Source organism: Anoplophora glabripennis, unplaced genomic scaffold (genome assembly GCF_000390285.2).
Source record: "Anoplophora glabripennis isolate ALB-LARVAE unplaced genomic scaffold, Agla_2.0 scaffold5, whole genome shotgun sequence".
In the NCBI taxonomy this organism is placed as follows: Eukaryota; Metazoa; Arthropoda; class Insecta; order Coleoptera; family Cerambycidae; genus Anoplophora; species Anoplophora glabripennis.
This window is the reverse complement of record NW_019416525.1, coordinates 2,895,599-2,915,620: the sequence shown is the minus strand read 5'-3', so window position 1 is coordinate 2,915,620 and position 20,022 is coordinate 2,895,599. Positions and strand designations below refer to the sequence as shown.

At 33.6% G+C, this 20,022-nt stretch overlaps 3 protein-coding genes across 7 annotated transcripts; 1 reads left to right on the top strand and 2 right to left on the bottom strand.

The window, feature by feature from the left end:
• Nucleotides 1-1,391: 1,391 nt before the first annotated feature.
• On the bottom strand, nucleotides 1,392-4,342 carry LOC108906765 (succinate--CoA ligase [ADP/GDP-forming] subunit alpha, mitochondrial). The gene is made up of 4 exons (XM_018710120.2): nucleotides 4,113-4,342; nucleotides 3,650-3,882; nucleotides 2,091-2,597; nucleotides 1,392-1,770 (listed from the first exon to the last, which is right to left on the bottom strand). Exons 1-4 carry the CDS (start codon nucleotides 4,147-4,149, stop codon nucleotides 1,555-1,557), a joined length of 993 nt encoding a protein of 330 aa, XP_018565636.1. The 5' UTR covers nucleotides 4,150-4,342; the 3' UTR covers nucleotides 1,392-1,554.
• Nucleotides 4,343-4,675: 333 nt separating this feature from the next.
• LOC108906806 (mannose-1-phosphate guanyltransferase beta) lies at nucleotides 4,676-6,876 on the top strand. Its single transcript, XM_018710187.2, has 2 exons — nucleotides 4,676-5,736; nucleotides 6,549-6,876. Exons 1-2 carry the CDS (start codon nucleotides 4,878-4,880, stop codon nucleotides 6,782-6,784), a joined length of 1,095 nt encoding a protein of 364 aa, XP_018565703.1. The 5' UTR covers nucleotides 4,676-4,877; the 3' UTR covers nucleotides 6,785-6,876.
• Nucleotides 6,877-6,973: 97 nt separating this feature from the next.
• LOC108906805 (SAFB-like transcription modulator) lies at nucleotides 6,974-17,030 on the bottom strand. Of its 5 annotated transcripts, XM_018710185.1 has the most exons (15): nucleotides 16,785-17,030; nucleotides 16,396-16,468; nucleotides 16,211-16,342; nucleotides 16,071-16,156; nucleotides 15,954-16,011; nucleotides 14,808-14,940; nucleotides 13,815-14,100; nucleotides 13,333-13,665; nucleotides 13,150-13,275; nucleotides 12,680-13,092; nucleotides 12,338-12,624; nucleotides 12,122-12,254; nucleotides 9,063-9,292; nucleotides 8,878-8,995; nucleotides 6,974-7,367 (listed from the first exon to the last, which is right to left on the bottom strand). In XM_018710185.1, the coding sequence occupies exons 1-15, from the start codon at nucleotides 16,905-16,907 to the stop codon at nucleotides 7,208-7,210; spliced, it is 2,691 nt and encodes an 896-aa protein (XP_018565701.1). In that variant the 5' UTR covers nucleotides 16,908-17,030; the 3' UTR covers nucleotides 6,974-7,207. The 5 variants fall into 5 exon arrangements, with proteins under 5 accessions (XP_018565701.1, XP_018565698.1, XP_018565699.1 ...); XM_018710182.1 differs by having other exon boundaries at nucleotides 16,071-16,342; XM_018710183.1 differs by having other exon boundaries at nucleotides 12,122-12,251; nucleotides 16,071-16,342.
• Nucleotides 17,031-20,022: the final 2,992 nt, after the last annotated feature.

Genomic DNA, 20,022 nt, shown 5'->3' with positions numbered 1-20,022 from the left:
ATTTTTGATAGCGCAAAAAAAAAATTTTCTCAAGCCCCGAATTACGGGGCTTGAGAAAAGCCAACAGCATTATATTTTTGTAAGAGTAAATTTGTAACCACCCTAACTAAAAAATTGCGCTTATTGCAGATTAAGTTTGTTCAGTTTGAAACATCCTTGAGTATTTTGCAGACGGTGATGACTACCAAAGTAAATTCAGTCTAAATTAACGAATTTTTGAAGTATGTGCTGATAGAATGTTAAAATAAGAATTTTCCTTACAAGATTGACATCACTTTTGAATTGAAGGATAAGAAATTATTTTGTTACCCGTTATCAAAACTAAACCGACAAGTAACTTGGAATTGGGAAATAACAGACCTGTATTCCCGAATACAGATCCTCTATTTCTCAAAACTGTCTAAAAACTAAGTTAAATTGAATTAATAACTTTGCAGTAACTAAAATTGAAGAATGAAGATATTAGAAATTAGTTTTTGAAAAGAAGCAATGCTACACCCACGCTTTGGAAACCACTGGTCTAGATCAGCGGTTTTCAAACTTTTACGACTTACGACACCTATTGAATATTTTTACATAATATGTTAAAATCAGGTACTATTGTCGTAAGGTACAATCGCATTTCAAATTTTGCATTAGCGCATTGCGATACTTTGTTTTTGTCGCTACGTACATGGAAAATGATTTTTCGCACAGGTAGGTACGTAAAAAACATTAATACATTTATTGCCTGGCCAGCAGGGAAAAGGGAAAGGCGACGTAACCAACGCGAAGAACACTGCACTGCATAAATAGCTAAATCTCTTATAGTAACTTATTCGTGTGTACTATAAAAATAAAAAGTTTTAAGAGTATAAATTTTTTTGAATTTTGTAATTATCGACAATATTTTAAATTTTTTATCGAGTCGCGAAACCTCCAGAGAGGTTGTGCGGAACCCCAGGGTTCCACGGAACACAGTTTGAGTACCGCTGGTCTAGATGAATCTGCAATTTTTTTCTTTGAACAAAAAACTTTTTTTAATTTAGGACTTACGTGCTTAAAACAACACTGGTGGTGTTTTCTTCCAAGTTCTATTGCTAGGCATGAAATTGCAAAATAAAAACATTTAAAAACAAGAACTCATACTGTAGTGGAAACAAAGAATAAATAAATTTGTTATAATTAATCTGATAGTTTCAACAATCAAAAGCCACAAAATATAGGAAATTTAAGTTGAAGGAATTTGAGGAAACGTAGAAGAGACTTGAGTGAAAGAAATCTGGTGCACAAGTTGTGCCAAAAGTTTGTGCGAGTTTAATAGAGAAGATACATTTTAATACTTGAACAAGAATCACATAAAAGTAAGAACAGACACACAAAAGTAAGAACTCAAAAACTACAATAAAAAATATAATGAAAACATAAAATTTTATTAACAAGTGGAATTTGGAATATACATAATATACGTGTGTAAAGCAAATAAAACATTACATTAAAAGGCTATACAACTATAATACAGTATTAGTTGACACATAAATAGCCTTCATTTTAATGAGTAAAATTCCAGCGCATTTACACCAATCCTAAACGACGCATTTCTTTAAGGAGTTCGTTGCCCATTTGAGCGGGCGACTTCGTTACTATGACCCCGGCCTTTTCTAGAGCGTTAATTTTGTCTTGCGCTCCACCTTTTCCGCCAGAGATAATAGCGCCAGCGTGGCCCATACGTCTACCTGGAGGGGCTGACAGACCGGCAATGAACGACACAACCGGCTTCGCATTTGTACCCTAAAAATATAAGCAATAGTAAGTATGTTTCATAAAAGTATATATTTTCGGTGACGGAATCAGTTAATTTAAATCGTTAATTTTTTTTATAATTTTTTATATTTTAAGTGTACGTCACTAAGCAAAAAACTGAGAAAATCACTAAATGTTTGTTGGCAAGCTAAAATGGTATTTTAATTTTTTTTGGACATAAACAAGGTAAAAATGAAAAAATATGAGTTCCAAATTTTTTAACCTATTTTCATTTTGTGAGACAGTTCTATAACTTAAATAAACGTGTCCGTGAATATTTCATTTGATATCTGCATAAAATAACTTACTGAGTTGTGCTTCATGAGATATTCAGCAGCCTGCTCCTCGGCAACACCTCCGATTTCCCCGATAAGTATAATGCCCTTAGTATCGGGGTCGTTCAAGAAGACTTCTAGGCAGTCAATGAAATCAGTTCCGTTAAAGGGATCCCCACCGATCCCTACGCAGAGAGTCTGTCCCAATCCGACTTGTGTAGTCTGGTGGACAGCTTCATAGGTCAAGGTACCAGACCTGGAGACGACTCCTATGATACCCTTCTGGTGAATATGTCCTGGCATAATACCGATTTTGCATTGTTCGGGGGCAATGATTCCAGGACAGTTAGGACCGATGAGACGAGATTTGGCTTGACGGAGGAGCCTGTGCTTCACTCGAACCATGTCATGCTGAGGGATGCCTTCTGTTATACAGACTATTAGGGGAATTTCCGCATCTATCGCTTCTAAAATAGCTGCAGCTGCGCCTGGTGGTGGGACGTAGATGACTGTGGCGTCTGCGCCAGTGGCAGCCCGAGCCTGAAAAGTTAAAAGATTTAGATGGAAGTGCAGTTCAATGCAGTGAAATAATGTGAACTTCCAAGTAATTTCATAAATTCCTTACATAAATATTTATTTGATTTTAAAAGTTTCTATTAAAATTTTATGCCATTGTCGTAAACCTTGTGACGTACTAGACTAGACTGCTACTACAGACAATTTCTTCTTTAACTAACTCCTATCTCTCTCTCTCTATTAATAAATAAAAGAAAGACAGTGATATCAGATTTTAGTTGGACTTCATGTCAATAGATGTCAGTAGTAGAATGTTACAAGTTTTATATGTATATTATTTCATTTAATGGTAACATGTGAATAGGTGGCAAGAGTAAATTAAAAAATATAACATGACTTTATGGTTTACAAAGTAATTCTGTAAATTTTATTAAAAGTTTACTTCCACCTCATTGATATGAAAACTATTGCAACCTTCAGATAACATCATAAATCTTTACTTTGAGGTTCTGTTTACGTAGTTTCATATTATCTTAACAGATATTAATTGTGTGGCATTTAACCACTTCAAATTATTTAATTAGTGCCTGCTTAATTAGATCGAACAAAGCTACATAAAATATTTTAATTACAGACTTAGTTTCAAACAAATATTGCTCCAATTTGACTCCAGCAGTAAAAAAAAAAAATTGATATTTTGTGATCTTTGTATTTTGTACCTGCATTGCCAGTACAAAAGAATCCCTCCGTCATACTTTTTATCAACACTGATAAATCTGTGATCAATAGATTTATCATATTATCTAATATGTGTTTAATTGTTAACATAAATTAACCAACACTCTTTTAATTAACCAGAATAAAACTGTTTAACCTTGAAATATTAATTAAATTAATTGGTTCTTTTATATACATTTAATAAATATTTACGTTGCTTCTAGATTAGGCATACACAATCTATACAAATGTATATGCAAAACTCTACACGGGTTACAAGTAACACAAACTAAGTTGATAGAATAAATAATATTAAGAGTTTTAACTATGACAATTTATCAATGAAAATATCTACAAACCTCTTTCACAGTGTTAAATACTGGCAAATCTAGATGAGTCTTTCCTCCTTTTCCGGGAGACACTCCCCCAACCATTTTCGTGCCATATTCGATAGCTTGCTTACTGTGAAACGTTCCTTGTTTTCCGGTGAACCCTTGACAGATCACTTTTGTTTGTGCTGTTAATTTCAAATTCTTCCTTGTGGCATCATAGCTATTAAAACGAATTGAGAATCCCAGTTTCAGTCCATCGGCTAAAAATAATTGCAATAAGGAGAGTTAAAATATTTATAAATAAAAACAATTTAATCTAATTGTACTTTGTCCAAGAGGTCGTTGAGGTTATTTTCACTAAAATTATAATTCTTGAATTATATTACTAATTCAAATTAAAACTAGTTGAATTAAGTGCCCTATTAGGCACTAGTTATTCTAAGCATTTAAAAAAATATGTATGTAACTGAATTATATAAGTTTAACTTACCATAAAACCGACTCAATATTCTGGCAGGTGCAGCCATTTTTTATTGAAATACTACAAAATTACGCTAATATTCAATCAGTGTATTATCTATAATGCTTTCATTAATCCTTTAATAACTATTTTTCCACACTCTGCACAGACAGATCGTACGGCCGTACGACTAACCCCGTTCGTTCACAAATAGATTAGATAGATATTGGGCAGGCCCAGCTGACCTATTCTGACCTTTAATTTGTGATGGCCGTTAAATAATGTTGTTCTTATAAAATCGAACTATTTTACAATTAATTAATTAATTAATTAATTGCCTCTGACACAGTTCATGAGGATTGAATTATATTTTAATTCTAACAATTTTCAAACGATGCCAAAAAATTGATAATAGGCTCCAAAGGAATTTGAAAATAGGCTCTAAATTTCTTGATTTCTCATTGGTTCGAATTTTATTATCAAAATAAAACAAATTTATTGCATGAAGGTTGGTAATGGCAACGACAAATGTTACATTCCAGTTCTTTGTGTCCAGTGGTTTCTTTTGATCTATGGTTTCTCTATCCTGTTGAATGGACCTGTCATCTGCCACCAAAATATAAACAAATGTGAATCACTATTTGTTATCAGGAAATTTTAATATTTTAAATCACGTCACACAATTAACTTGTTTCATATCACGTATTACATGACGTGTAATATTGCATTGAGTTGTAGTAAATTCGAAAGTTTTTGAATTGTTCGAGCTCTTAATATAATTTTTCTATTAGGAAAATGATAAAAGACGAAAAAAGGGCTCTTATATTAGTAGGCGGCTATGGTACTAGGCTGCGACCTTTAACATTAAGCCGTCCGAAGCCCTTAGTAGAATTTGCAAATAAACCCATTTTGTTGCATCAGATTGAAGCATTAGTGGCCGCTGGAGTTACCGAAGTTATATTGGCAGTTTCGTACAGGGCTGAACAAATGGAGCAGGAACTGATCAAAGAAGCACAAAAACTGGGAATAAGTATAATTTTCTCTCACGAAACTGAACCTTTAGGTACCGCCGGACCATTAGCTTTAGCTAAGAATATTCTTTCAAAAAGCTCTAAACCATTCTATGTTCTTAATTCTGATATTATTTGCGACTTTCCTTTTAAAGAATTGGCAGACTTTCACGAGTCTCATGGTAAAGAAGGCACGATCGTCGTTACTAGGGTAGAAGAGCCATCAAAATACGGGGTTGTGGTTTATGATAAGGACAATTGCATAGATAGTTTTGTGGAAAAACCGCAAGAGTTTATCTCAAATAAAATTAATGCCGGGTTGTATATTTTGAACCCTAGCGTTTTAAATAGAATAGAACTGCGTCCTACTTCTATTGAAAAAGAAGTGTTCCCAGGCATGGCGGAGGATAAGCAACTTTATGCCTTCGAGTTGCAAGGGTTCTGGATGGACGTTGGCCAACCGAAAGATTTTCTAACGGGGATGTGCTTGTATTTAAAGCACTTAAGGCAGACCAATTCAGATAAATTATATAAAGGACCAGGAGTAGTTGGTAATGTTTTAGTAGATCCAACTGCTAAGATAGGATCTGATTGCCAGATAGGACCTAACGTCACTATTGGACCTGGAGTTGTTATTGAAGATGGTAAGAGTCGGTTTCTTATAGCTTTTGTAGATACGTTGTTTTGTATTTGGGCGATTGCACCAAAAATAAGTAACCGAGTGTCCTTAGTTGTTAAAACTACTAGAAAACGGGTATAGAAAAAAAGAAACAAATACAATCGTTTGTCTTTAATTTTTCTAAAGAACTGATACGGCAGATTTCGGTTTTCAATTTTCTTTAGTGAGCTATAATTTATTTTTTTGAAACATCAATTCTGTGTGTTGTTCAAAGTACTTCGTTAGAAAGAAAGAATTTTTATTTTCAGTTTAATTTTAATTTTATAACAAGAGTTTTGGGAAAACTTAACTTTTTTTAATTAGAAGTTTTTTCTCAAATAAATTTACAACTGAAAAGAAAGAAATATGTTCCTTCACAAGCAAAATTATAACATTGCAGCTGCAAATAAATAAAATAAAATAAAAGCAAATAATTTGCCATTTCTTTTAAAAAAAAATCTTTTTTATTTGTGTAAAACACTCCTTATCTCCCTTGCCTGTAACTCGAAAACAGATGAAGTTACCAAATATCTGATTTAATAGTTGCATTTGTCTTTAAAATCAAACATGTGTTGTTCTTTCCTGCTTCTAGTAATTTTTGAGATTCCATCAAATTTGATTCAATGTCAATACCGTGTTTCATGTAATATTCCATGTACTATTTAAAAAATTTTGCACGGGTGAACTGGTTTCTAAGTTGCATTTTCTGCTAATGGATTAAAAGACAAAATGCAGCTTTAAGTTGCATATTTGAATGTTTTTTTTAATTAAAGAATACCGACATCGTTTTTCTCTTAGGTGTTTGTATAAAACGAAGTACAATCCTTCGAAACGCCACCATTCGATCAAATTCATGGTTAGAAAGCTGTATTGTGGGCTGGAGATCTTCCGTCGGTAGATGGGTCAGAATGGAAGCCATTACGGTATTAGGCGAGGATGTCATTGTCAAGGACGAGACTTATGTAAATGGTGGTCAGGTGTTACCACATAAAAATATTGCTGCCTCCGTTCCAGAACCACAAATTATTATGTGAACGTTTTTTATATTTATATAAAATTATTTACTGGTTGTATTCTTTAAATATTTTATACAATTTATTTTAATAATAAACTGTGACTTTTCTAGTCAATAGTGTTTTTTAAAGGTCAGGTTGTGGGTAAAGAGAAAACACTTGGTGGTACTGGTATTTTTTTTATTAACATTTTATTTTAAGGATACATTTTTATTAATTTAAAAATGAAATAAACTGCAATGATAAAGAAAAAGTAACAAAATTATGACGTTAAAGAATTATATACAATGTATATATGAGTACATACTAGTCATGTTCAAAACCAAATGAATAATTCGAAGAAAATCTTAAGACTACTATGTAAACCGATTTCTTCGATCCTTTAACAAAAATTGTTGCAAATCTACATGAACGCTTAATTAAAATTAAATGGCATGGTATAGGTCAGTACTTTCTTGGATTTGTGACTTTTGTTTTATTGTAATCATGTCTATCTTGATAACGGTTTACACCAGATAGGACAGGACTGATGGGGACCATATTTGGTTGAGGATTACCAGGATATGGTCTGATAGATGAACTTCCCTGAGGACCAGAAGGCCATCTAAAAATACAATCTTTTAAAAAGAGGATAAATTCAAGTTCACACCATATCCCACGCAAAAAACGGGCATTCAATGGTTAATCTGAGTATATTATTATCCTGTAAAAAAATATATCGCAACGTGGACAACATTCAAAACAACTATTCTATAAGGGCAATGTGTAAGCTCTAAAGAAGATAAAAATTGGTTTTTTAAATTGCTGGAATTGCTACACATTACTCTTACAACTAATAAATGAATGATATAAATTAGTTAAATCAGGGCAACGAAACAACTTTGTTAATAGTTAATTTTCTTACACTAGCACAGTAAAATATGTTTGAATCAATTTAACCCTTAAATATTAGTTCTAAGTTAAATTGTTCAATATAACTTTTAATTGTTAATATCCATCTTCAAAATTTGCCGACATTTTTAGAATATCAGATTTAATATGTTCGATTACGATTTTTCTGTATAAAATAAAAAAAACTATTTTTGGTCTCGTTATTTGTAGTATCAATTTCTGGCACAAGTAGTCCTAATATTTGCTAAAAACAAAAAATCTTTGGCTTTCTACATTTCAATGCAGTTTGCCTTGTTGAACGTTGATATCGGCAAAACTCTTACGAAAAAATTTAAGCCCCTCGCACCTACCTAGTATTTCAAATATCCTTTAGTTTATCGTACAATATATAAGTAGAATTTACAGTCTAACAATTCTTTACCAATAGTATTAGACCGTCTAATGTAACAATGATATCAAAATGGTGAAGGAACAAACTTCGTCACCACGCTGGATAAAGTTGCTGTGCTGCTTGGCTTGACAGCCCTTTAACAAAAGAAAAAACAGGCGTTGAGAAAGCTGGTCACGACGCAGACGGGCATTTCACTAGTGGTAAAAAACCTTTGGACGGCAAATTATAGGAATATATTTATCTAAAACACTTTCCTTTTAAAACCGATCATTTTGCAAGAGAATTTGTGTGGCGCCTGATACTTGTGACAAAAACGTCAGATTAATACACTGATATAAAAATTTTCGGCACTGTGTTAATCAACATCAAATTATTTACAAGGCATTGTTTTAATATGCAGCTTTTTCTTTTTTTATTGCTATATTAATATACACAAGGCCTTCATAAATGATTACAAGCCACGTGACCAGGAATTTTGTTTGGAACGGTAATTTTATTTCCTTTATGTTGACAATTAAGTCCCACGATTACGATTACATTAAAACACGACACTCTATTTCACCGGCTGTGATTTTTCACAAAATTCTATTCAACCAATCAGCAGTCATATTTTCTTGAGTGTAGACGTGACGGTTTGTTAGTGTTCATTGTAAATGAATAATTTAGGGATTTTTCGTATCAGTACCAGTCGTGCGATGGGTTGCCTAAGCTCGGCGGCCACGTGACTTGTAAACATTTATGAAAGCTCTGTCAAACGATTTAAATCCACATTAATTAATGATACTGAAAGGAACATGTTTTAGAACTATTGGATTTCAATCGTTTCTATTACCTCTCGGATATAGAGGAACTTGGTCGCCAAGGCTTATTCGAACCAGCTAATGGGAACGGTTTTTGACTCGGTACCGCCCAAATAGCACTATTTCTGTCAGATCTTCCCGGCCCTGAATCTAGAATTAAAAAAATACGTAATTTTCTACTTTGACCAACAATATAGTTTTATTAATGTAATCTCACCATTGGACCCTCCATAACGGTGGTCCCTTGAAGATATCGGCATAACTGATTTATTTTCTACAGCAGTACGACGGTCCCTTTCCTCCCTGATATTTGGTCTAGGATGAGGGCTTCTATGTTCTTTTTCCCTCTCGACGTACCGAGAATCCTTTGGTCGCGATGTAGGTAAGTCTCTGCTTTTAGGCTCCCTATTGTCATTTGCTCTATTCGCTGTCGAACCAGAATTTGATCTGTTAACAGAAAAAATTTATTTAACGGGTTTCCATTCAATCCAATTGGATTTGATTAATAACGCTATACTACAAAAAGAAGTCACCAAACTGTAACTGAAAAATAGATCAATGGGGCTGATCCTGATTTTTTTTTTTTTTTTAAACAAACCAGTACAAAAAGTTCTCGTACTATATTTTTAAAAATTTGAGTCACCTGCAGGGTAGTGATACTTTAGCAGTACTTTTTGCTCTTATAAAGAACCTAAGAGATGTCTTTACTGTCAAAAAATGTTTTGAAGTAAAAGATGAATTCTAAAAATAAAGGAAACGATATCTAAGAATAAAATTTGGCCAAAAAAATAAAAAAAAATAGGGAGAATGGGTTCAATCAATATGTAATTTAATTTTTAATTAAAAGTATCTTATTGGGTACGTCAAGCGAGACTGTGTCGCTTGTCGTTATTTCACAGTGTACTTGATGTAAGTCAAACAAGACAAACTCACTAGAGATTTTTCGGCAGGAAGTCACTTTTTTTTCTAACTAGTTGACCCGACAGACGTCCTGTCCAAATTTCAATAAATTTGTTTGTGATAAGCACTTTCAGCCTTTCCCGAATTTTCCGGGCAACTTTTACAATTTTTTTTTTTTTTCAAAGAATGAGGGTCTATTTTTGATTTTAACTCCATAGGTACTTTGTTATTTTGATATATCAATGTAAGAAGCTTACCCAGGGCCGGATTAACCTATGGTGAGGCCCGGGGCTACAAGCTCTACGCAGGCCCTCTTTCTAAAGAAAAACGATATTAAATTTCGAAACCTAAGCAGGTTTTTCTTTGTTTCTAAAAAAAAGGTCACGCAATCAGCAACTAGTCAATATAAAATTTCAAAACCTTAACACATTTTGGTTTGATTCTAAAGAAAGAAAAAATTTTGCCAGATCTTGTCGAGACGTTCAGATATCGTAAGGCCCCGGGCTACAGCCCCCATAGCCCTCCCTTAAGTATACCTCAGAGAAATAGTTATTTCAAACCTAGTGGTGTTTTAAAACAAGAGCTGTTATAGTCTTTCCAACCTCAATTGAAGAACCAAGAGGTTGGCAGTATGTACCAAGTTCGGTCGCTGACGCAGCAACTCGGCATTGAAATATCTGAAAAACTTGTCTGCTCGAACTAAACGTGGAGGTAGTAGAAATGTATACGCTCAGTTGAAGAAAACTAAATTCTATATCCCAAAGATATATTCTATTTTTAGTATAAAAATAAACAATATAAAAATTTAGACATGAGCGAGATTAAAAATTCTCAAAGAATACATAATCATAATTTTAACATAATTTAGATTGTAACGTTTCCTTGGGTAATACCTAGAACTCAACTTTTTTTGTAATATCGGGCCATGACTACATCTAAAAATTAGAGAAAATGTGGCAAAATCACTCAGTTATATTTTTATTATATTTTGTGACCGAAGTCGAATATTTTTTTTTATGACAAAAGTAATTTATTTTGCCACTTCCCAAACTTTATTCAGTTTTTAGTATTACGCCTTTTTAAAAACGTAATAATCGGACAATCCCACCTGTGCAGATAATTTATATTGCGACATATGACCAAATGTGGATATTAGGAATATTTGTGGAAACGATTAGGAAATTAGTCTAACACAATAAGCATAATAACGTCATACTTCGACAAAGAAAAAATTAATTTAAAACATGGTGGTTCGACAAAGCCACTGCCCTCAACAGTGCGTTATAAGAAATTGGTAAATTAAAATCTTATAATTTCTCACTTTTGCATATTGTTTTCAATTTAGTTTAAAAAAAATGGTAATGTGGACCTGGGATTATAAAAAACAAAAAGTTAAGTGTTAATGTTTATTTCGAATGCCTTCTTAAGGTTCAATATACAATAGAAGATATAATGCTTAAGTAATGTTTAAAACTACATCTTAGACTTACAAGAATATTACAATTAAAAATAACCATTTACAAATGGTTAAAAAAAAGAGAATGTACATTTGAACTGCAACCGAGCAGCTATACAAAAATATACTGCTTAAATCTGAAATAAGCATAAGTATTTTTTGAACTATAACAAAGTTAAACACAATTTTGTTTGAAACCCTTAACTCGAACTATAAAAAAAATGGAACACTAGTTTAATATTAATAACATTAAGACAACGGACATAGGTCAGTACTTTCTTAAATTGGAGTTCATCGTCTTCTTATAATCAAGCGATTTATTGTAATCGAATCTATCGGGGTAACCTTTTATACCAGGCGGAGGCGGACACACAGGCGTTAAGTTAGAGTTGGAATTACCGGAAAATGGTCGCATTGATGGGTTCCCCTGAGAACCTGGCCACCTAAAAAAATTATATAGAGTTTTCACTGCAGTGTCCACATTGTTTAAAAAAAATATATACGCTAACTACAAGTATATCTCATTTTAGTTTGTCGATACTTAAGGAAAATATCAACGAACCATTCAAATATCTACCTACCTGTGAAGTAGGTCCCCAAGTTAGTCATTAAAAAATATATGGAGAATTTAAAATCTGACGGTTCTTTACCAGTAGTTCTGACCGTCTAACGCAGTTTTATCAAAAAGGGGAAGGGACATACTTCGTTGCAATGCTGGCTAGCCTTGATGTGCCACTTGGCTTGACAGCCCTTTAACAAAACAGTAGAAACAAAAGTAGAAACAAAAACCAACAGTTAAGATCACTAGCGTCTCTCGAAATTCCGGGCGGGTGATTTTTATGACCGATTATACGCGAGACGGACATTTAACTAGTGGTAAAAAACCTCAGCACAAGAAAAATCAAACAAAATTTCAGTACCTGTCTGAAACAGATGAATCGGGCCTCCAGGGGTCTTTAGCTGCCCATGGTTTTGGTGGGACGACTGAATTAAATGGTTTTTGCGGTGGATTTGTCCAGCTTGAACTATTCCTGTCAAATCTTCCCGGACCTGCTGTTGAAACAAAGTTAGGCATTAAAAACTTCAATTAATTTGCAACGTCAACTAAAAAGCAAAACGGTATCAATAAAACTTACCATTCGGGTCCCCATAACGATGGTCTCTTGAAGAAATGGGCAAATCAGGCTTACTATCAGGTAACGGGCGTCTCTCTCTTTCATCTCTTACGGAAGGTCGGAAATGAGGACTTCTATCACGTTCTCTTTCTCTGTCAACGTAGCGAGAGTCTTTTGGTCGAGATGGGGGTAGTTCTCTACCTCTAGGTTCACTGCGAGGTTCGCTTCTAGGTTCACCTCTGGAATCCCTGCCATCATAAGGCCGTCCCTCATATTTTCCACTGCTTCCGCTTGGCCCAGTGCCAGGTCTGCAAAAGAAAGTATAATTAATTCCGAAAATAAAAAAAATCCTTGATAACTTACCTTGGAGGAGGATCAAATCTTGGCGGTGGAGGCGGTTCTTCAAAATGTCTATCAGAAGCGGACCTCTTCCTCTCTTCAAAACCGTCCTCTCGTCGATAAGGCGCTGGTCTCTTAACAGCCCTACGTTCTTCTCCTAAACGCATAAGTGTGCGCTCCAACTCCATTTTCTCAAGAGCTATTTTTTCACGTTCCAATCTTTGACGTTCACGCTCCATTCTAACCAATTCGGCTTTTTCACGTTCGATTTTCTCCCTCTCCATACGTAACTTTTCCTTTTCTTTTTCAAGGCGGTGAGCTTCACTGCGTTGGCGTCTTTCAACTTCACGTTGACGAGCGGCTTCCTCTTGACGGCGTCGAGCTTCTTCACGCAGCAGTCTCTCCTTCTCACGCAATCTTTGTCTTTCACGTTCCTCCTAACAAAGGACACTTAGACCATACTACTATTTTTTTAATAAAAATTATTATCTTACTCTAATTTTGTCGAATGTTAAGACGTCTCTTTCATGGCGTCCTCTAGAATTGGATCTAATGTGACGTCGATCCCGGTCCCTAGATCTGGAACCCCTCCTATCTCGGCTAGTACCCGATGCAGACCTCTGAAAGTGGTAGTTACTTTATTTATCTTCCACTTTTTGACGTTTTAAAATACTTACTACTCTGCCATCATCAGATCTACCAGATTTTACCCCATTTCTGCTGTCACCCCTAGTTCTATCTCTTGAATGTCTACTACCGGGTCCTTCTTTACTTTCTCTACCTTTAGAATCGCCTTTTTGAATATCGTCTTTTTCTTCTTTATTATCTCCCTCTTTTTTCTTCTCAGTGTCAGAGCCCGATTTGTCGTCACTTTTTACCGATTTATCATCCTTCTTCAGACTATCTTTACCCGGTGATTTGGATGCACTCTTTTCATCATTCTGAGTAGTCTTATTTGGCGTTGCAACTGCTTTTAGCTGCTTCATTTGTTCTGCCCTTACGTGATCAAACTAAAAACAACACTTGTAGTTCTAACGCATATTTCTTTACCACTAACAGGGTGTTTCGAAAAAATTATGCAGAAAAAAAAAAGGGAAACCGTGACTGGAAAACTGAGTTATTTGGAAACACCCTGGACGAATATTTAAAATTGTCTAACCTTGTCAATCTTAATAATCTGTCCGTTCAGTTCAGTGTTATTAAGCTTAGCGATAACGTTTTCAACATCTTCCACGGAGCTCATAGTGACATACCCAAAACAACATGTCCCGGGAAATCTGGCATTAACGACGACTTTAGCTCCCGTTACTTTTCCGCATGAAGAAAGCGCAGCCTTCAATTCACTGGCGCGAGTATTTTGTGCAACATTGCTGATCCACACAACGTTCGGATTGGATTTGGCACCGACTTTCTTCTGAAGTTTGGTATCTTCCAGTTTTGTCCCACTACAAAATAGTCAACAAGAAATGTGATTAAATGAAGTTACCTACTAATTCGACATGTAAGTAACTCATACATTTACGCCCTTCTTTCAAATTGCCACACTCATACAACAAAGATGACTCTAAGCTGTGACTATGTTTAAAAAAATAAACATTAATAAAATATAAACGACAACCTCCCGTTTGTATTTGCCTGGAGAGATATTTTTTACCTTTGTTGCCTTACCCCGAACAGAACGATAATTTTCGTGTTTTTTTTTTTTAATATTAAATACTCATCAATGCTGCCTTTTTTCTGTTATAGAGCTCTTAATTAGTATTGATTTTGTTTCATCCGTCGTGGTAAAAATCTCGGTAAAATTTCAAGGTTTTACGGTAGTCCCCTGGTACATGGAAAATTTTTCTAGGAATAGGATGTCCATTTTGTCCATCTATGACTTTCAAGTCATATTGGTTAAAATAACTACTTCTTAAGGATCCTCAGTTGAATCGGGTTGAATGTAAAAGTAATCAGCTGGAAGGTTTAAAATCCTGTATGAAGTCCTTGGTCCTGGTTGTCCTGTATAGTCCTATAGTGTGAAACTCCTAGGGAATGTCCTTTCCGATGAGTGGGATTGTTTAGATTTACAATATAGGCAGCATTTTTGATGAGTCTTTGTCTTTCACTATATTTATGTTGTCTTTATCAAAGGGATCATAGAAAAACCAACCTAGATGATCCATCAGCGGATTCCTTATCCCCATCTTTGTAGTCTCCACTGGAACCTGCTGCTTTCTCTGCTGATTGTTCAGATGTTTTGGAATCAGACTGCGACGTAGCTTCACTCGTATTACTCTTCTTATCTATAGGAAGAAATGAAATCGATGTGATATAATATATAAACGATTGATTCATTCCAAATCGAATTCTATCTGAAGCACAACTGATAGTTGATATATTGAACATGAAAAATATTGAATATTAATAACAAGTAAAAGTTACTTTTTTAATATACGAATGTAAAAAAATTCCTGGGCGTTTAAACACTGCACTTATTTAGAAACACAGGTAAAATCATGCAAGTTTTTGGTGCTTGATATTTACTAATTAAGTTACCACAAATGTTCTTGGTGTCGAAAATTTTGATGTCTCAGAATAAGTGTTATTTTACGAAACAAAAAACTAATTGCATATATGTTTGACATATGAAATTCTCTGCAGTGTATGCAAATCTGAAAACTTCTCTTGACATCCACTTTATTTCTTGATGTAACACAGAACTCCATTTTCAAATTCCCTTAAATGACCTTCAAATACTCTTGACTCAGCGATGAAATCACCTCGATATTATTGATGTCCTGCCTGGAACTTGTAGTAAACAGATCTTGTCCTCTGTTGTAAGTAGATGAAGTGAATCCTGTATCTGATCAAAGAACTCTTCCATGTAAGACTAGTGCAGATAAGTCATTTTCTAGTTAGTAAATCTGACCAATTACTATTTCCAGATAAACAACTAGAGAAATCAGACTAGTAGAGCAGATATTAAGTAACAGGACATATAATCCTGTACTATAAAATACTCTTCTCTTCAAAGATGGCCTTCGTGTACAGCTTCTTGTGCGTTAATATCCTAAGTCTTCTCGACACTTATGAAAGACAATCTGTAGCCATATTGTTTGTAGATATATATGCAATTAGTTTTTATAATCAATTTACAACACAAAAGAACAAATTTCATATATGAACATATTTTAGTTTTCTCTATAAAATGTTATATTAACTATATAAGTATATATGCAATTAGTTTTATGTCTAACTACAAAGAGATTTCAAGTATAACATTTTAGCATAAAGGAAAGGGGTATATTAAACTTACCTTCAGATTTTTCTTCTGCCTCTTTTTCTGTGGCGGATTTTTCAGTAGTTGTTTCATTCTGCATAAAAGCAAAATCATTTAACTTTTCGGAAAGATTTTTTTAAGAAATGTACCAACCTCAACATCGTGTAGAGTTTCATCATCATCCTCTAAGGTAAGGCGAATAGGTGATTCATGTCCATCATTTTCTTCCTCTGGGGCGTCTGTAACTTTTTCTCCATTAGTATTTGCTTCTTTATTATCTTTAGCAGCATCACTTTGATCAGACTTAGATTCCGTTTCCTGTTTTTCATCCTCTTCTGGTTTTTTATCAGTTTGTGATGGTTTTTCAACATTTTTTTCTTCTGCCTTGTCAGATTTTTCTTCATCCATACTCTCTACAGACAAACCTAATATAGAATTGATTATACGGCAAAAAATATTTTTATCAATTTCAACTTACGTGTAGAAGACCGCTTTTTGTCCGATATCTCAAATTCATAAGTATCTGGATCAAAGCCTTCATCAGTCAATGCCTAAAAATTATATTTATTCACAAAAAAGTTCAAGCGTTTCTGAATTCTATTTCATATATAATTTTAATTAATGTAAAAAGGCATACTGAGCCGTATTTGATATAAGCTATATCCTATGCCTTTGCCTACATTTCAAGCAAATAATAGGAGATATATTATTAAAGAATGAATAATCGATACTGACGCTCGTCAATTAATTTTGTACTTTTATACTTAAATACTTAAGATATTTTCTTCATCCTCTAGTATGACTCGCAAACTTAATAAATGTTCCTAAGTAAACTTTTATTAAAATAATATCTTGTAGTTTACACACCTTGCCGAGCCGTTCCAATAATACTTGTTTCACGCCATTACGGTCCAAGCCCCTCTTGTCTAATTCAGCTCTGAGATCAACAACTCTCAGTTCAAATAATTTTTTATTTTCACTCTCAGACATAGTCGCTATATTTTACTTAGAAATACAGCAGAAAATCACTATCACTTTACAGATTCAGGATTATCCACTGAAATATTACAGTTCTATATCAACCATACCACACCAGTACAACAATGGCCGATAATTTGCATTTTAATGCAATGCTATGATGTAGGGGGCGCTGCTGATAACTTAGATAATAGGGTACGTTACTGCGCATGTGTACCTCTCTTCTTCTCCTTCTCTTTTATGCCCTCCACCTTTGGATATCTGCCTGCCTGTTTATTTCAAATAAAATTTCATTTTTGGGATCCTTGGGATCCAAGAGATAAAAATCGAAAATTTTAAAACGAGAGGTAAATTAAATAACAAACCCGTCGTAGTCCAGGATGACTTTTCTTTGGTAGGATTAAGTAACAGTGTGTACCCGATGTTGAAATAATTTCTCAAGGACTTGCAGAATATTGCAGAATGAAATATTTATGTACAGCGACATCTACACTGTAGCTACAAAATTATTGGTTAACATACCACTAATACTGCTATACGTCCGCAGATGGCACATGACGATGCAATGATGCATCATAAAAATTGCTTGCTCTACATTAGATTCAGTGGCGTTTCTAATAGTTTTTACAGTAGTAAAGAATAAAAAATAGTAATAATAAATATATTACTATTAACTTTTTTGACAATCGATGCAATTAAATATAATTCAAATTATTGTGTCTTTAAATGAATTAATGCAAATGTATCAAAAAGCTAATCAAAGCTAGGTACTTAATTATACACTAATGGGTATATGGTAATACATACGTCAAATGTATTTGATTGAAATGGATATAAATATTGTGGTAATTACTCAATTATTTAAGTGTAAATATAACGCTATCAACATCATCACCGTTACCTGATATCAACTTTAAATTTGAATAAATACGCACGACTGTAAAAAGGTAGTAGTTTTTATAATTAAAGTTTATAATAATTAATGTAAACATAATTTAATTTATTTAACTCTTACTTTTTCTACCATTATAAGATATTAATTAAAACAGAGGAATGTGTCAGATATTGGAGCACCAAGAGAAAAAAGTAGTAATACCGTTATTTATTTAATAAACGGAGGGTGCTTTTTTTAGCGAAAATCTTACAGTGGGCCATGGTCCATCATCTATGTCTTAAGCTTATATCCACCCTAACGCATTGTCCTAAGATATAGTATTTAACTGAAAGGGTCAACGTTCTAAAGAATAAGTCCCTACAATATCAAAAATGACCGGTTACGTTCCCCTCATATGTAAATTAATATAAAAACTTTCCGGCCGTGATCATTTAGGCATCTACTCTTTTACCTGTACTTGTCTTTAGCTTAAACTATAGTTACTCTAACACGGACATTTTTTGTAACCAACCTCGGGTGCAGTGAATGCGGTGTTTATCCCACGACTTTGACATAAAGAATTAAAAAAAAAACTTTAATATCTGGTGGGAACAAACTCTGTCTCAAATAGTTTTTTATTTAGTGAAATTTATTACCACAAATTGAGTTACTGTGCATTACCATAAACGTTGTATTTTTATAGGTATTTTTTTTTAAGGAAAATGCATCAAACAAGTTTTATAATAACCTGGGATTCCCGCCTATTATAATTTTTTGTATGTTATGCAGTTTTGCCTATTTAAATATTATAAATATATACGATTTGATATAAATTTATTAATTCAGTTAAAAGTTATACTCAGACTCTTCAAACTTGCTTCGCTTGTTTTGTTTTATTGAAAAGACTACATAATACATTTGAATATTGATTGCACATAAATTTACATAACGTCAGACTTTCGTTCTAAACTGTTAAATAAAGCAAATTCACTATTGAGACAAAATATTTTGCGACGAGTCACTAAAATTATTTTATAATTTTTACATGATGACTTTCATCCCTTTTCTCATTTGAACAAGTAAATTGTTTTTGTAATTTTAACAACACCACTTCTAACCCTTAACGCAAACTAACGATTTCTAACGGAAACTGCATAAAAAATGAAGATGTAGCCCAACCCCAGTCGCAAAATTAAAATGGTGGGACCTAGACTCCCTTGGTCGTACAACCCCTCGTGAAATCCTAGGCGAAATTATCCATGCTGAATTTAAAGGAACTATTGGTGGTACGGATACGGTCTATAATGTAGGACTGGCTGGTCCGGCATTTTTTATGTCTGTGGCGGGTACTTTTGATTGAATACACCGTCCAAACGAGAGCGGTGAAAATTTGCATGTAAAACGTAATAAAGAAAACATAATTATTTAAATATACGAAAAGTAAGTATGTGAGGCGTTATACGGTTTATTTTGTTAACTTTCTAGGTTTTTTTTAATGCAAATATAATTTTTTATACATACGGCGTACTAAACTATTTGTGTTGTCAATGTAAGTTTGGACAATCTTCTTTTTGGTTATTTTCACAATGAGTAGTATAGAATTTTCCCCTATCAATCGACGTATTGGAATTATTTCAGGATTTTCCACTCCAGTTAATTATTGGAATATAGGCACAGGGCCGGAACAAAAATTATCCAAACTGACAAATGTTTTACAAAAATTAAGAAGCCAGTTAATATTGTATATTAAAACATTCTTATTCTTCTTTATCTAATAATCACGCAACTAAAACGATACAGGAAATAGATACAGTGTGTTGTATTAAATGTTTAATAAAAAATGCTGCTTATAATAAATAAAAACTACCGTAAATCATTTAAAGTCACTGCTATTTAAATTTTTGTCACTATAAGCGTATTTATAGTTAGTTTAAACATTTTAACATCTAAAAATTGCTAAATTACTGGAACGTACAAGAAAGAGATCTTAGTAATTAGCAACGTGGATTAAACGTGTTTCAACTGTCAATTTTTAATTTTTATTGAAGTCTACAGGACATATATTTTGTGTTTCATCAGATCTTTAATAAAAACCTCGTTGGCAATTCATAAAAAACTGTTACATGCCGTTTAAACGTGCCATTTTTTATTATTGCGGCAATAACAATAGTTTTTAAACGTGTCCTTTTCCGTGTTCGATCAAAATTTCCAGTCGACAGACGGAAGCGTGCTGCAGCGGCTAACGGAGTACAT

Excerpts from the sequence above, each read along its gene's own strand:
- LOC108906805 (XM_018710182.1), bottom strand. The coding sequence starts at position 16,907 with ATGTCTGAGAGTGAAAATAAAAAATTATTTGAACTGAGAGTTGTTGAT. Across the intron at positions 16,469-16,784 it reads TATTGGAACGGCTCGGCAAG|GCATTGACTGATGAAGGCTT; the intron begins GTGTGTAAACTA and ends TATAATTTTTAG. Across the intron at positions 9,293-12,121 it reads GATTCATCTGTTTCAGACAG|ATCAAATTCTGGTTCGACAG; the intron begins GTACTGAAATTT and ends TTCTGTTAACAG.
- LOC108906806 (XM_018710187.2), top strand. The coding sequence starts at position 4,878 with ATGATAAAAGACGAAAAAAGGGCTCTTATATTAGTAGGCGGCTATGGT. Across the intron at positions 5,737-6,548 it reads TGGAGTTGTTATTGAAGATG|GTGTTTGTATAAAACGAAGT; the intron begins GTAAGAGTCGGT and ends TTTTTCTCTTAG.
- LOC108906765 (XM_018710120.2), bottom strand. The coding sequence starts at position 4,149 with ATGGCTGCACCTGCCAGAATATTGAGTCGGTTTTATG. Across the intron at positions 3,883-4,112 it reads AATATTGAGTCGGTTTTATG|CCGATGGACTGAAACTGGGA; the intron begins GTAAGTTAAACT and ends AATTATTTTTAG. Across the intron at positions 2,598-3,649 it reads TATTTAACACTGTGAAAGAG|GCTCGGGCTGCCACTGGCGC; the intron begins GTTTGTAGATAT and ends TTAACTTTTCAG.